Source organism: Sus scrofa, chromosome 4 (genome assembly GCF_000003025.6).
Source record: "Sus scrofa isolate TJ Tabasco breed Duroc chromosome 4, Sscrofa11.1, whole genome shotgun sequence".
Taxonomy (NCBI): Eukaryota; Metazoa; Chordata; class Mammalia; order Artiodactyla; family Suidae; genus Sus; species Sus scrofa.
The window spans coordinates 124,858,701-124,875,214 of NC_010446.5; the positions used below are offsets into that span (position 1 = coordinate 124,858,701).

The 16,514-nt window shown below is 40.4% G+C and overlaps 1 protein-coding gene across 7 annotated transcripts in view; it reads right to left on the reverse strand.

Annotated features, from left to right (window-relative positions):
* Nucleotides 571-16,514, reverse strand: part of KIAA1107 (KIAA1107 ortholog) — a 91,150-nt gene continuing 75,206 nt past the window's right edge. For all 7 annotated transcript variants that reach the window (XM_021090240.1, XM_021090241.1, XM_021090239.1 and 4 more), the window contains 6 exons: nt 14,793-14,854; nt 8,082-8,784; nt 7,585-7,672; nt 7,035-7,174; nt 2,737-5,037; nt 571-1,455 (listed from right to left, as the gene is read on the reverse strand). In XM_021090240.1, coding sequence (XP_020945899.1) covers nt 986-1,455; nt 2,737-5,037; nt 7,035-7,174; nt 7,585-7,672; nt 8,082-8,784; nt 14,793-14,854 — 3,764 coding nt within the window. In that variant the 3' untranslated portion in view covers nt 571-985. The remainder of the gene's footprint in view (nt 1,456-2,736; nt 5,038-7,034; nt 7,175-7,584; nt 7,673-8,081; nt 8,785-14,792; nt 14,855-16,514) is intronic.

Here is a 16,514-nt window from a genome sequence, read left to right on the forward strand (position 1 = left end):
GAGGCATCATTGTGTTTACTCTCCCATAGGATTTTGTATAAAAGATGCTTCTCTTTGCCTTTCTAACAAAATTTCAGACTGAAAGACAATCTGATCAAGGAAATAAAGAACGAGAGCATACAAACAAATGGAAAAAGCAAGCATTCACGTGCGTGCACCCACACACACAATTTAACTCAAAAATTCACCTGCCTCATGTACTCATTTTCAAGTTAGTATTTCGTGCAGGCTTACTGCAGGTGCAGTCCCAAAACATCTCTAACATGGGGTGGGAAATGGAGAGTGACCACCTAACTATGACAGAAAACCAGACGGATAACGCAGGCGGACAGTTCTCCTCCTTTTTTTGAACCGGGGCAGGAGCCTCTCTGGATATATCCGAAAAAGAGTTAACAGGAGATTCCGCTTTTCCTGTTTTAGTAAAACTGTCAATGAAATTTGAGATGCATTTACTTGACAATTTCCTGGATCTGACTTTGTTGGGAAAGGGAAGGCTTTTTTCTAGTATTAAGCTATCAGCCTCAACCGTACCAACCTGAGTTTGGATGTTACTCATAGATTAACTCTACATAAATGGACACAAGCACAATAAGGGTTTTTATTGTTGAATTGCTATTTTACCATATGCAGAGCAAAAAGCAAAGGGACTCTTCTACTGGTGCATTCACGTTTGAAATTCTTGGATGATAAACAAGTAAATGAATGACTAGTTAGGAAAAGAAAAACTGAAGCAAGGGTTTCCTTACAGGTCTTATAATTTCTCTAATTAGAGAAAACATGCTCAAAACTTTTAGAACAACACCTTTTTTTTCCTACATGTGATATCATATTAATAAGCAACCTATGTTTACTTCAGTAAATTGTAAAGAATCTTTTCATAGTAAGGATAGTCTATCTCTGGCTAATGCAATTATCATTTGAATATAATATAAGCATCAAAAAATAAAGGAGTGGCATAATTTAATTTTCCAAAATGTTAATACTCTTAATGCTGAGTTTCCAGTTCCAGAATTGTCCATTCCCCTTGGGGTGAACAATCTTCAGAGGAAAAACTAGCCATGGTGATGCTTGCGGAGGAATCATCGAATGGAGATGTTACTTCGCTCCACTTGTTCAAAGTGTCAACATGTGCTTTACCCTGAGGTTTTGAGCTGTCTCGTGCTAAAAGCAGTGTCTGATTGATGAGATACTGTGCTAAATTTAAGTCTTCAGGAACAGAACTTGTAATATTTAAGTCTGAATCCTGTTCAGAGAGCAGCTGCTTTAAGAGCGTCCAATCTTGTTTTGCAAAGTGTTGCTCATCTTCAGAATCCACGTCTGTAACGTGTGTTTCTGATTCCATTTTCTGCTCAAAGGCTTCTGTTACATCCATCTCATATATTGGAGAAAGGGTTTTTGAAGGCCGGTGGTCATACATGTGGGTTTGTGCCACTGTGTCATAATCATCTATGTCTCCTGAAATAATTCATAATACTACACAATGTAAAAATTGCACATGTTGGTACCCCCTCAGAGTTTTGCAGAACAATATTAACACAATATAACAGTTATAGTCCAAAAAAAAAAAAAAACAGAATGGGAAAAATAACATTTATACAAAATTGACAAGATGCTTGAAGGTATTTCCTTTTCTATGTCTTAAAAAAAAAAAACCTCAAAAGTAATGCTTAGCAGCAAAATCAACATAGGCGACTAACAGTAATTCTACATAATTTAATTTGAAAACTTGTGATACAGAAAACAGAAATTATTTAAACAGAAACAGAACGTGCACATATATCTAATTCACTACAATAAAAACTTAAAGAGAAACAAGGCATGGTTATCTGATGGTGATTTTTAGAGGGAAGACAGTTTCAAAAGGGGAATAAATACATTTTTATCTAAAGGCTTATTTGTATATTGCACATGCAAAGGAGGATGCAAAAGCAAAGACAAAAAAATACAAATTTAAAGAGCTCCCTCTTATCGTGATTTTGTTGAACAGGGACTATGGATCAGTATTTTTCTTAGTTCTGATATACAATAGCTACTCAGTCAGCCACTATTGCATATGTTAAATGTGGGTCATAGTTCGAATTACTGTAATAAGGGAGACAAACACACACAACAATTAGACAGGAAACCATCCATACATATGAAAGAAGCCTGGGCTTTTTTCATATGGTATCATTGCTTCTAAATATAATCTCTTTTAGGAAATTTATCTTTTTACTTGAAAATTTTAGAATAGAACTATAGTGATCCTGAAAGTCTTAATCTCTGTAAAATGTATATAAATTTTAATAATCTAGTTAAAATAGTTCAGTGCTTTTAATTACATATTACTATAGTTATTGCACAGCCCTCTTAGATATATATTAGCAGAGTCCACAAGTCGCATCCAACGTATGATAAAATTTCTAATAGTCAAGAATTTCTATGTTAAATTCGACATAAATAACTAAATAAGAGCAAACTAAGTTTTTATCCTTTCACGTAAAATCTCTTAGTACGTTGGCACTAATAAACAACCAAAGTTTTTATTAGATATTAATTTTTCACTAAGGTTTGAACGAACAGTTGAGTCACTAGCTCATTTCGTTTATTATGAAATTTCAGCTTTCGTTGAAAATTTGAATCTGTGGCTTCAGCAATTATTCTGCCTGACTAAAACATACCACGAAGGGCTACCTACAGCTTTAAAACATAAGCTCACTTTCTTATGGATTTAGCATTTCTATTTCTGTACATTACCTGCAGATAAAGCAATAGTGGCTTTTTCGGGGACTGCAGAATGGCTCTGTCTCTCTTGACCTTCCTGAGGCAGAACGTGACTCCGACGGGAGCCCACGGATTTTGCGGGACTGTTCTTTGGCATGTCAGAGGCGGCTTCTCGCCGATGAAGCTCCAAGTGACACGGTCTTTCGTGAGCTCTTACTTCGCCATCTGAGAGTCTGCCCTGTGTCTGAAAGGCGCCACCCACGCGGCTTCCGATGCCCACTTTCTGATCTTCGGGAGGAGGCTGGCTGCCTCCCTGCGACGGGACCTCTGCTGGGCTCTTTCCGTCTGCGGCCGAAGCACGCGGTGCATCTTTCCTTAGAGAGTCAATGCTACTGAGACCCGAGGGAGTGCTTTTGTTTCTAAACACACTGCTGCCTTTATCTTGCTTACATTCGAAAATCCTACCTCCACTTCCTTGCGAGTAGCTGGTCCTTCCCTGAGGTTCATGAGAAACCCCATCGAAAACGTCGGAAGGGGAGGCCGAATCCAGGGGAGGCTGAAAGGGAGCGTGGGCTTCCCCTTCGTCAGATCCGAGTTCTTCACACTCATCTACTGAAAGCAGAACGGACCTTTTGAAATTTTTGCTTGCACGGAACTGAGTACTTTCGTTTTCAGTCGCATCTTCAAAAGCTAAATTAATTATCCCCTGAAACTGCTGAAGCGCCGGAGTAGCCGTAGAGAAATTTTCCGCAACATTTTCAGCTTCGGACCTTTCGTCTTCCGTTTCATCTGCCGAGGAGGACACCGGATCCGCTTCCTGAGCGAAGGGAACACCGCCTCGGGGAAGGTGATCTTTTTCCCTAGGGTGGACCACCGACGATCGAGACCAGAGGTCTGGCCTTTTCCTAGGAATCTCATCATCACTTGTCGAGTTAACCTGGAAGAGATCACTGCCACTTTGCTTTTTCATTTTCACCTCGATTCTTAAGTTACTGTCATATATCTTTAATTCTTCAGGAGTACTGGTATCGCTGCTGCTTCTCCCGAGGAAATCGTGGCACAGCATGGTGCCGCACTTAGAAATACCCCTGTCGTTGGACCCATCATCGTCCTGAGACCCTCCTGCGTCATAGTCTTCAGACCTGGGCTTTATGTCATCGGACGACGTGGTAGCGCTGCCGCTGTCGGATTCAGGGCTCTCTCTCTGATGGAGAACACGGGTGCTTAAGTGCCAGTGACTCACGAAAGGGGCTTCTGGAGTGTCTGTTGTTTCCGTATCTTTGGGAGAATTCTTCCCGGATGTTGGTTCCAGGAAGCCCGCGGAGGAAGTAGTTGAGTCTCCCGTGGCATGTCTGTCCTCATTCACGGCAGAGTCCTCAGACACCTGACCAGGGCCTGTCTGCTCTTCGACCTGAACTTGAGGTTTTCTGTCATCGGGACCAAAATTTAAGGTGCCATTTGTCTTTTCAGGAACATAAGGTAAAACATCTTTCACACATCCACGGTTTAATTTTGTGTTCGCATCTCTTCCCCCTACCTGCTTCTCCCTGTCTGAGACGGAACGGACGTGCTCTTCACGCGTTGGGTCCAAGTCACAATCTGGAGTAGAGGTCAAAGGGTTTTCATGTGGATTTGAAACCATGGATTTTAGGGCAGCGGTGCTAGAAAATTCTGGATCAACCTTATCACTCTCGTCAGAAGGACAACGTATTCTAGCTGGGTTGCAATGATCTGGTTTTGTGTGACCAGAAAAATTTGTTTCGCTTTTATCCGAACACATCTGTTTCGAGTCCAGTTCATGTTTTATTAATTCACCCAGATGTGAAGTGTTCTGGCATTCTAACACCAACTTCTCTTTGGCTTGATTGTTTAGTGGCTTTTGTGGGTCAAGAATGCGTGATGGCTGAACTGCTTCTGTACCACTGATTTCGGCGGCGAGGTTGGTGAGAGGGTTATGCGGCATCTGTTCAGAAACACTGCCTTTGCTGCTATTATCACATACATCATGAAGCACAGTTTTCTGGACAACAGATGGCTCACTTTTTAAAGGTCTTTGAGAAGACTGAGTCTTCAATATAACCTGTCCAGGAAGCGTTTTCTGTTTTGAATCTTTATTATTCAAAGTTTCACCTTTCTTAGCTTGATTTAAGTTTTTAGGCATTGCTACTGTTTTTGCATTAACCTTAGGCAAAGTTGTTTGTCCTTGTTTGATAATTTTTTTCTTAGGTGTTTGTTTATCTGTAGCGGTACCGTGGTCCAATTTTTTCACATTTTCATCAGACTGCCTTGAAGAGACGGAAGATTTTACTGAAGTTGGTGACTCTCCCTGGGATCCTAAGAAAAGAAAGTTCAAAAATATAATATACCTTCCAGTTTGTGAGTGACAATTCAGTATTTGTTTTTAAATCCCTTTAGATGAAATAAAAAAGATAAAGCAATGAAACGGTAACATAGGATCAAATGGAAGTTACAAATTAGGAGTTAGTGACATGATAAAATAAAAAATATTTTATATTACAAATATAAAAAATACAAATAAACCATTCCAGCATCTTAGTAAAATTATTAAAATAAGATTTCTCTTCTTCAAGAGACTTTGATCCTTATGGCAGAATTGGATTTGCATAAATACATGGGGGTAGAAAAATCTGATTTTCTTTTATCAAAAGAGCAGTAAAGTCTTCCCTCTGAAGTTCCGGGGGGAAGGGGGTTGGTGGGGGCAGGGGTGGATAGAACACAGCTGAAAAGGAGAATCAAGCTAAACATAAAATAGAAATGTTGAAACTGCTGCTGTTTTTTCCCCCTCCAACAGTAGCAAAACTGATTTATTTCTCATAACCAGATCGTTACTGCTGTAGCTCATTAGGGTTAACAACTTAGACCTGCAATTGACACTAAAGCTGCTAAGTGGAAAGAAAGAAGATTAATTTTGGGAATTCATTTGTTTTAATGGTTGAAGCCCTAGATGATATTTTGAGCATTTAAATCTGTCAGATAAAATTACCAAATCTTTTTAAATGTTTCATTTTTTTCAGCTCTTATTAAAAGATGGATGATTTTTCTCTGGCTTATTTATAAATTTACTTTTCAGTATTAATTCATTATCTACGTCAAAATTATGTTTAGGATTTTACAAACTGCTTTTACCTATTGGAATGCTTAATGCATAATGCAAGTTCATTTTTAAGATCAATTAGTGGGAAAATAAAAAAAATTATTAAAAAAAAAAAAGAAGAAAAAAAATGGGGGAAAAAATGTAATTGTAATGTATACATGTAAGGATAACCTGACCCCCTTGCTGTACAATGGGAAAATAAAAAAAATTATTAAAAAAAAAAGATCAATTATAGTAGGAGTTCCCATCGCGGTGCAGCAGAAACGAATCTGACTAGGAACCATGAGGTTGTGGGTTCGATCCCTGGCCTCGCTCAGTGGGTTAAGGATCTGGCATTGCCATGAGCTGTGGCGTAGGCCAGAAGCTACAGCTCTGATTCGACCCCTAGACTGGGAACCTCCATATGCCATGGGTACGGCCCTAAAAAGACAAAAGACAGGAAAAAAAAAAAAAGATCAGTTACAGTAACAGATTTTGCAATCTGATCATTATTCCTCTCTTTCTTACAAGATGGAAAAACAGCAGGCACAGCCCAGAGTGCGGATGGAAAATTCTCCCTCAGTAGTACAGCTTTCCAGACTGTACCATTACTTTTTTTTTTTTTTTTGTCTTTTTGCCTTTTCTAGGGCCACTCCCTCTGCATATGGAGGTTCCCAGGCTAGGGGGCGAATCGGAGCTGTAGCCACCAGCCCACGCCAGAGCCACAGCAACGTGGGATCTGAGCTGCTTCTGCAACCTACACCGCAGCTCACGGCAACGCCAGATCCTGAACCCACTGAGCAAGGCCAGGGATCGAACCTGCAACCTCATGGTTTCTAGTCGGATTCGTTAACCACTACGCCATGACGAGAACTCCGTGTACCATTACTTTTTAAAAAGCTCTTTAGTGCTGGTTTTGCAGGTGAGAGTCTCACCGTTATCAACGATGCTGCGAAGAAACACAGGCATAATATAAAAGGACCAGAAATGCAGATGACCTAGTGCCTCCTTTAACCGTTTTTCTCACAAAAGATAATAAAAGCTAAACTCACACCCCCCAATACCAAGATACTTGTCTGAAAGGAAGAAGAAGATCTTCCATCCGTAGCAGGAAGGGAATATGCCAAGTGAGTGAAACCATGTTCCAGTTTGCTTCTGTGCTGCTCAGGTTCCAAACCTGAGTTCTGCTGATGCAGTCTAGACAGGGAAGTAGTACCTGGCACAAGCACAACTCTACCTGGAGTCCTCACAAGATTAGCTGCGGCGCTCTTTGTCCTCTGCTGCGCTGTGGCGTGGCCCGGGCCATTTCCTCTTTTCTTTAAAATGGTCTGTGGTACTGGATCACCGTGTCCTTTGCTGGTGACCTTCCTTAGCACACTAGGACAAATTACTTGGGTTCAGTATGACATTGAGATTCCAGAACATAAATTTTTAAAAGGCCCAATCACGGAACATGCTTTTTTTTTTTTCTCACAGAAGTAAAAAAATATATTCTCTTTTCTGAAAACAAAAAAACCATACGTCGTAAATATTTAAGTTTATAAAATTGTAGATCAACTCGTACAAAGCAAGCCATGTATAATCAAGGGCCATGAGTATGCATCATTCTTCTATCACTCTGCATAAGTCATCATTTTGCATAATAAACAAGAAAGGGTTTAAAATATCGTTATGTACGTACATTTTCTAACAAAGGAAAGATGTTTTCAACAATACTTGGCCACAAGTTATATATAATTAACTTCCAGAGAAAGCTAAGGTCAGGTAAAACATGAATGAAGACTTACCTGTTATTTATATCGGTTTCTCTTTCATGAATACTTTTTTTATTGGGAGTTCCATTGGTAACTTTTGAAACGGGTCGAGGTTTTACTGCTGTAAATTAAGGAAAGTGAGTCATGAGCTAGAACACTGACTATGTCACAATTATGTATAAATTCACTGGTCATACCCTATACACAAAATCAGACATTAATGTCGGAAAAACTGTGCTTTCTCTCAGTTTGCATGGATACATGTAAATACTTTTTACTTACTGAAACTTATTTATTTTTATTTAAAGTCCAAATATAGGTTTTTTGTTTGTTTGTTTTTTCTGGGAACTTTAACTGCTCATTAAAAGCTCCTCAAGAGCTGTTAAAAATGAGAGTGCTGGAGTTCCCTGGGGCTCAGCGGGCTAAGGATTCGGTATAACTGTGGTGCAGGTTCTATCCCTGGCCCGGGAACTTCCACATGTGGGCACAGCGAACAAACAAACAAACAAAATTAGAAGGCTAGAACCCACCTTGAGCGGGAGTTTTGATACTTTCTACGCTGTTTTTCACAGTCTGTGCTGGAGAGTCACAAACGGAAAGCCTGTGGCCAGAAGGCTTCTCCTGCATTGACCCATTTTCTTTAGCTTCATCCAGACAGTCCGCGCCAGGCAACAATTCCACACTTGAATTTGCAGACCTGCTGGCGGGGCCTGCGAGCCCGGGGCATGGAGAATCTCTGCCTGTCACTTTCTTCCAAGGCTGTGCTTTGGCTGGCACAGGGGAGTTCGCAGCAGGTACCTTGGGTCTGGCTCCTGCGACTTGCCCCTCTGGATGCCTCACTCCTTTTCCATTGACTGAATTCTTCTGTCCATCGGCTGCTGCCGACCTTTCCACAACTTGTTTGAGGGACAGGCTTGCTGACTTTGCATTATCACCGTTTTCTGTCTTGGGCTTTATGATAGCTTTGGGCTTTCCAGAAACATTTTTTCCTGCAGTTTTTAATTCTTTTGTACTTGTGGATGCCGTTTTTGTACCATCCTTTTCTTTCAAATCATCATGCTTCAAAGTTTTATTTATATAATTTCTATTCGTACTTGATGAATGGCCAGATGCTCCTAATGCATCAGATTTCATCTTTTGATTAGTAGAGGGATAACGCCAATACTCTTTCTTGTTACTTCCTCTCCAAGATTTGGTTTTTATAACACCAGAGTCAGAAGCTTGTCTCCTTTGCTACAAAGAAAAAAATAAATACTTTATAATTTGACTAAAGTCTTCGACACATAATACTTTGTTTCAAAAGCCAGTTTTTCAAAGAGGTAAAAAGCAGCAACATTCCTATGATGATTTAGAATCTCTTAAAACTTGAATTATCTTGGATCATTTTAATGTGTCTTTGATCACATTGCCTTAAATAAGTCTGAAATACAACATAAAAAATTAACAGGAAATTCTACTTTTTGGCTTTGCCTGCAGTATGCAAAAGTTTCTGGGCCAGGGACTGAACCTTCCCTACAGCAGTGACCCAAGCCACAGCAGTGACAAAGCCAGGTCCTTAACCTGCCGAGCCACTGGGGAACTCTCAGGAAATTCTACTTTAAGAGGCATACCACTTAACTTATGAAGTTATGGTAGAGATTAATACCTAACGGTATCAGGGTGCCTTGGGAGAATGATAGCCATAGCCAACATTTTTTTGAGGGCCCACTCCCAGGTTCTGTGTTAAAATGCTGTTCAAACATCATCTCACTCAATCCTCACACTAATTCTGTGAGACAGCTCCTGCCGCTCTCTCCATTTCTTACAAGAAACTGGGGATTGAAGTTGGCATGTGATTTACCCCAGGTCACATGCTAGTAAGGGACTGAACTAGGACTTGAGCTCAAGATTTACTGTTTTAAGCAGGTAGTCACATATATGGTCAGCTCTGAGGAGCATTATAAAGATTTTCACCAAAAATTCTGCCTTCAATCCTAGCCCAAATGCCAGAAATTTCAGCACTAAAGATTTAATCCTGGGGTTAGGAGAGCTCCTGGAAACAACACATTCCATTTGCAAAGTCTGATTTTTGTTTTGTTGTTTTGTTCTGCCCATGCCCATGCCATGTGGAAGTTCCAGGGAAGTTCCAGGGGATCAAACCCATGCCATAGCAGTAACCTGAGCCACAGCAGCGACAACACTGGATCCTTAACCCACTAGGACACCAGGGAACTCCCTGAAAAGTTTGGTTTGGGGGGGTGGAGATAGTAATACAGTATTGGCTGTCTGGAGCAAGGAAAAGCAGTCCTTAAAAATAGGTGAAATAGGAGTTCCCGTCGTGGCGGAGTGGTTAACGAATCCGACTAGGAACCATGAGGTTGCGGGTTTGGTCCCTGCCCTTGCTCAGTGGGTTAACGATCCGGCGTTGCCGTGAGCTGTGGTGTAGGTTGCAGACGCGGCTCGGATCCTGCGTTGCTGTGCCTCTGGCGTAGGCCGGTGGCTATAGCTCCGATTCAACCCCTAGCCTGGGAACCTCCATATGCCGCGGGAGCGGCCCAAGAAATAGCAACAACAACAACAATAACATCAAAAGACAAAAAAAGACAAAAGACAAAAAAAAAAAAAAAAATAGGTCAAATAGGAGTTCCTGTTGTGGTTCAGCAGGTTAGGAACCTGACATGGTGTCAGTGAAGACACAGGTTTGATCCCTGGCCTTGATCAGTGGGTTAAGAACCTGATGCTACCTTAAGCTCCAGCGTGGCTGCAGATGCAGCTTAGCTCCCATATTGCTGTGGCACAGGCCTGCAGCTCCAATTCCACACATAGCCTGGGAACTTCCATATGCTTCAGGTGCAGCCTTAAACAGGAAAAAAAGTTATGTGAAACAGGCAAAAGGGGAAACATTGAAGGTCACTGAAGATAATGCACCTATTTTATCATTTGGGTTAGAACCAACCTCGTATGGAAGGGAATAACAAAATTTCATTGGTGGGAATTATACAGTAAAAATGTATATTGCCCTTCCTTATGTAAAGGCTCCCCCGCCTCCACCACTCCTTTGAAAAGCTGTGGGAGATCAGAGCCTATGAGCCAGAGCCGGCGTTCATCTCTGCACCCCTGAGCACTGGGTACTCAAAACATGTGACGTTGGCTGTTAAACCTGAGCCTATACTGAAACACAGTTCCAGGTCTGGCTATTTCTAAATATAGAAGGCTTCTAATTACAATTACAATTTGTCTAAGATAAAAATAACATATATGTAGGTATGTGTGCTATATATTCACACACATACATAAATAGTAAATAACCTACTTAAATTTAGGAAAAAGCAAGGTATAGTAATAAGGAATCATCAGATTCTTGTCCTAGTTCGCCTTCTGACACAGGATATTTAAGAAGTTATTATTAACACCTCTGGACCTCAGATCATGCATGTCTAGAGGGTGGAGACTGGTCCTTTTAACTGCAATGTTCCAGGACTCTAAAGTTTAAATCGGCTTGGTCCTCATTTTTTTATTTTCTTGATCAAATCTTAGCTCAGGAGTTCCCGTCGTGGCGCAGTGGTTAACGAATCCGACTAGGAACCATGAGGTTGTGGGTTCGGTCCCTGCCCTTGCTCAGTGGGTTAACGATCCGGCATTGCCATGAGCTGTGGTGTAGGTTGCAGACGCGGCTCGGATCCCGCGTTGCTGTGGCTCTGGTGTAGGCTGGTGGCTACAGCTCCGATTCAACCCCTAGCCTGGGAACCTCCATATGCCGCAGGAGTGGCCCAAGAAATAGCAACAATAACAACAACAACAACAACAACAAAAAAGACAAAAGACAAAAAAAAAAAAAAAAAAAAAAAGAAATCTTAGCTCAAAAAAAAAATAGTAGCTCTCTATTTTTAATATCTAAAGCCAGAAAGACTCCAATGACCTGTTTCCACCCCTAAAACAAAACAACTCCTACTTAGGAGTTTCCTAGTTACCTAGTGGTGAAGGATCCGGTGTTGTCACTGATGTGGCTCAGGTTAGATCTCTGGCCAGGGAACTTCTGCCTGCTATGGGAAGAGCCGAAACAAAAACGAAACAACAACTCGGGAGTTCCTGCTGTGGCACAAGGGGGTTGGCAGATATCTGGAGCACTGTGATGCAGGTTCGATCCCCTGCCTGGCACAGTGGGTTAAGGATCCGGCCTTGGCAGCTGTGGTGTATGTTGCAACTTGGGCTCGGATCTGACCCCTGGCCCAGGAACCCCATATACCACAGGGCGGCTAAAAACCAAACCAAACCAAACCAAACCAAAACCAACTAATCCTACTGCTATGGGTGAGATCTATATAGTTAGTATGTGGGGTAACCATAGTCTTTTAGAAAGTTCACCTGCACACGGTGTTACCATGGTGGGTATCCGATGTGCATGTATTTTGAGGCAAATCCATGACTTACATCTGCAAAGTTTACATGTTTCTTGTATGCAACTTGTATGTTTCTTGTAAACTACATGCTACCAACAAAAATGAAGAAAAACACTCAAAAGCTTCCTCTTCTACACACGTTTGGGTCTAGTACAATTCCTTTTTGTTGTTGCTGTTGTTTTGTTTAACTTTTTATTATAGACAAATTTAAACATAATCAAAAGAAGACAGGAGAGTATCCCTGTGTACCTGTGACCCAGTCTTGACATCTATCAACTCCTGGCCGATTCTGCTTCCTATGTAAGTGCCACCTTTTGATTCTGAGGCAAATCCCAAACATGATGTAATTTTAAGTATTCTGCCATCAGCACGCTTCTTAAACCTTTCTATCTTATTTCATTAACTTACTTCCCACATCCCAAAGCTCTCATCTCTTTTGGAAGAACCATTTATTCATTCCACACTTCCTAAGCATGTCATATATACATCAATGACTCAATTTGCACAGTAACTTGGCTGGTTTTGATGGCTCCATTTTACAGGTAAGCAAACTAAGACTCACAGATAATAAATGGGAAGTCAAGATCTCTTGAAGTCTTCCGGTTTTCTGTCCGGCACCTGTTTCAGGACCCCACTGCCTTTCGGAGGGAAGCGTACTGGCCTGTTTCTTTCCCACAGTGGTTAACAGTGTGAACCCCTGGACAGCCCGGAAGTCAGGAACTAAGGAAGGGCCATGAGGTTTTGTTCCACTTTGCTGTAAGGCCAGGAAGGAGGAAAAGCCTGGTAGACAGCAGTTAGTGGAACAGGGGAAAGGCAGGCAGGCGGACTAAGTCCTGGTGGCCTTCAAGTACATGCACACTGCACACACCTGCACATGGGAGAAGAGGCAACGGAGCGCCCAGAGAAACAAGTTCTAAGGTGCCGTGAACTAGCGCATGTCCTGCGGCGCCATGAACTAGCCTATGTCCTGTGGAACAATATGATATGCTTAGAAGGGGTTAGGAGGGAGTCTAGTAGTTTTCCAAGGTTACAAAACTTGAGGAAATTTAGGGGAAAACAAAATACGAAAGTGTCCTTTGGTGTTTCTCAGCGATCTGAGGGGCACATGTGCATCATGACGCTCTCGGAGGAGCATGGGCAACAATCCTCAGACGCAGCTGACACCAGGTGTTCTCAGGTGAAACACATGATGGAGCTGGGATACCGGGGAACTCACTCAGGGCAATGGTCCTAGGAAGTTTCCCAGCACAAAAATCCCACAGTTTCTCACTGAAGACATCTGGAACTTGACCTCTGCCTCAAGCCGTGAGAGCGCTTGGTTGTGGCCTGGAGTAGGTGAGTTCCCATCTACTGGCTGACAAGGAAGAAGAGATTCCCCGCTCCACCCTGCGAGGGCAATGTCGTCTTCGCAGTCCAGACTGGAATGCTGTCTCCACAGCATTGCAATGCATGTCTAGGTTATTATAATTTTGCACTTCAAATATATTATTAAGTGACCATCTATCTTGGAATGCTATAACCATCCTTAATAACACTTTAGGGGACAAAAAATTATTTCACGTTACAATGAATATACCAAGTAATGTGTGTGTGTGTGTGTGTGTGTGTGTGTGTGTGTGTGTGTGTGAAAACAAATGACATAAATTTACCATCTTAACCTTTTTTACGTGGGCAGTACAGTCAGGTTAACTACCTGTGCCTTGTTGGGCAGCACGTTTCTAGAACTTTATCATCCTGCAAAACTGAAACTCTACCCCCACTGATCAATTATTCCCTCTTCTCCTTGTTTCCCCAGCTCTTGGCAGCCACCATTCTACTCTGGTTTTAAGAGTCTGACTATTTTAGATACTTCATATAAGGACACCAAGTAACTTTTAAAGTGAACAAAACTAACTTCTGGTATTCTTTGCCTTTTTCCCACCAAAAGGATATTATGTGAATTAAAATCTTAGTATGGAGAAAACTGGGACAATTAAAGTCTTCTTTTGTAAGAAGTAGGTTAATTAGAACATCGAGATGCCATTAGATTCAGAATTCTAGACAATTTCTGATCTGGAATAGTTCCAAAATGCTAGTTGCCAAAAAGGTTTTCAAGGAAATTAAAAAGGTAGACAATATTTCACTGCCCGTGCCAGCCTGATTTCAAAAATATACATCATTTAAAAATTTACAAAGGTGTTCCCGTAGTAGCTTAGCTTGTTAAGAACCTGGCATAGGAGTTCCTGTCGTGGCTCAGTGGTTAATAAACCTGACTAGCATCTGTGAGGACGAGGGTTCGATCCCTGGCCTCGCTTAGTGGGTTAAGGATCCGGTGTTGCTGTGAGCTGTGGTGTAGGTCACAGATGTGGCTACAGCTCCGATTAGACCCCTAGCCTGGGAACCTCCACAGGTGCGGCCCTGGAAAAGACAGAAAGACAAAAAAAAAAAAAAAAAGAAAAAAGAAAAAAAGAAGAAGAACCTGCCATAGCTTCTCTGAGGATGCAAGTTCAATCCCTGACCTCGCGCAGTGGCTTCAGGATTTAGCGCTGCTGCAAGCTACCTCGTAGGTCGAGGTCACATGTCGAGAGGTGGCTCAATCCGGTGTTGCTGTGGGTGTGGTGTAGGCTGGCAGCTACAGCTCTGATTTGATCCCTAGCCTGGGAACTTCTGTATGCCACAGGTGTGGCTGTAAAAAGACAAAAAAAAAATTACAAAATGTTCACTTGATTTAAAAAAAAAAAAGACTCAAAATTATTTTCATCCAGAAACAACCTTAATGAAAGAATAGATTTTTAAAAAATTATTCTGAAATATAAAATAATAAAATGTGAATTCTTTGGTATCTTTTTTTCCCTATGGGCCTGTGAAATTGTAAAAGTTTACCTGAGAGCTACTGAATACAGGTTTTTTGCCAAGTCTTCGATCATCACCTTTGTCAAATGCAGCTGTAGGAAAAAAAAGCAATTTATTTTTATAGTAAGCATTATTATGACCATAAAAGTAGAAGGAAAATAGTACAGTAGCAGGAAAAGGTGATATTTTGATGGAAGTAACTTTTAAAAAGCTGGAACCAACCTAGTACACATAAATAATTTCCTATTATATTTTAGAATTTTTTTTAAAGAACCTCATTTTGAATTGATTTTCTTATCGCTATGGATTTTATATGATTAAGATTAATAATGAGAAACATCTAGTCTCCTCGAGAAGATTTAAACACTTACAAAAGCCCAGAATTTTCTCAAGCTGTGAAATTTTAGAGAGAACTTTCTTTTAGCTAGTTTTCCAGATTTCAAAAAAATTACAGATTGTGGCAAACATAATATTTTATAAACTATTAAATATGAGAAAGTATTTATCCTAAAAAGTATAGAAAAAAACGGTTTAAAAAATCTCATTTTGCATGTATGTCATGAGGAAGGATAAAGAGAAAAAAATAAGGATTGGTGAAAATAAAACCAATTCCTTTAACCTGTTATCATTTTTTTAGAATTACATGAAAAATTCATTCTATAGTTAAGGTTTATATGGGAATTACTGTGGAACTCATGTTTATATTCTTCATATACGAATTTAAATGACGTCAGGAAATATATAGGAATAATGGTACGAGAGCTATAAATATAGTTTAGCTAAATGTATTTCTTCCCTTTGAAGGTTATGCGGCTTTAAAATACATCTGAAGAGACAGATATATGTCATTTCCAAAATTTATTCTATTTTTATTAAAACAGCTGGTGAAAAAGACATTAGATTATCTGTAGGACCTTGTTACTTCCTCTATCCTGTAGGAACTGTGTTAGAAGACAAAGCAGGATACTAGAAATAGCAGCACAAGGACTGGCTTGTAGTTAGCAAATGACTTTGCACAAAAATATACAGGAAGAAATGAATACGAGATTTCTCCCAAAGATCAGTAACTCATACTAGGACATAACGAATGTTACAACAAAGACAACCCAGAATCACTCCTTTCTCTGGGGTTTCCCAGCTCAGTAATTATGCATAAGTCAGGACTCCCTGTAATTCAACATATTTATGATTAAAAATTTTTTTACACTGATATAATAGATTGAAAGGTTCTTTATGACAATTAGTTGAATTACCAACAACACCTTGTTCTAGATGTGTGTATATAGGTATGTATGTATTAACACGTATTTTAAATTAGGACTCTGAAGAATTGAGTTAAAGAACACTGTTTGGGGCTCAACTTAACTCTGAAATCCTCTAAAAAAATGGAGAAAAACAAAGTTTACTCTCAATCAGAAGAGAGCTGAAGGACACCTACTGATGGAATGCTGATATTATTTTTTCACACTGTATAGATTTTGTAATACAGATGAACTGTCATCTAACAATCAATACAGAAATAGTAACAAGGAAAAAAATGCCAACTTCTAAAGACCGTCTCATGACTTCTGCTGCTCCATGGATTTTGTTGTATTACTGTTTTGCTGGAATTTCCTAGAAAAGTCTTCTTGAGATCACATCTAGCTACACTACCATGCTAGACTCTTAACACAAGACAGAACAAATCATATTCTGACTAAAAAATTTAACATATCCATGTACTAGCGAGAAAATAGTCTATTATGTATGGCT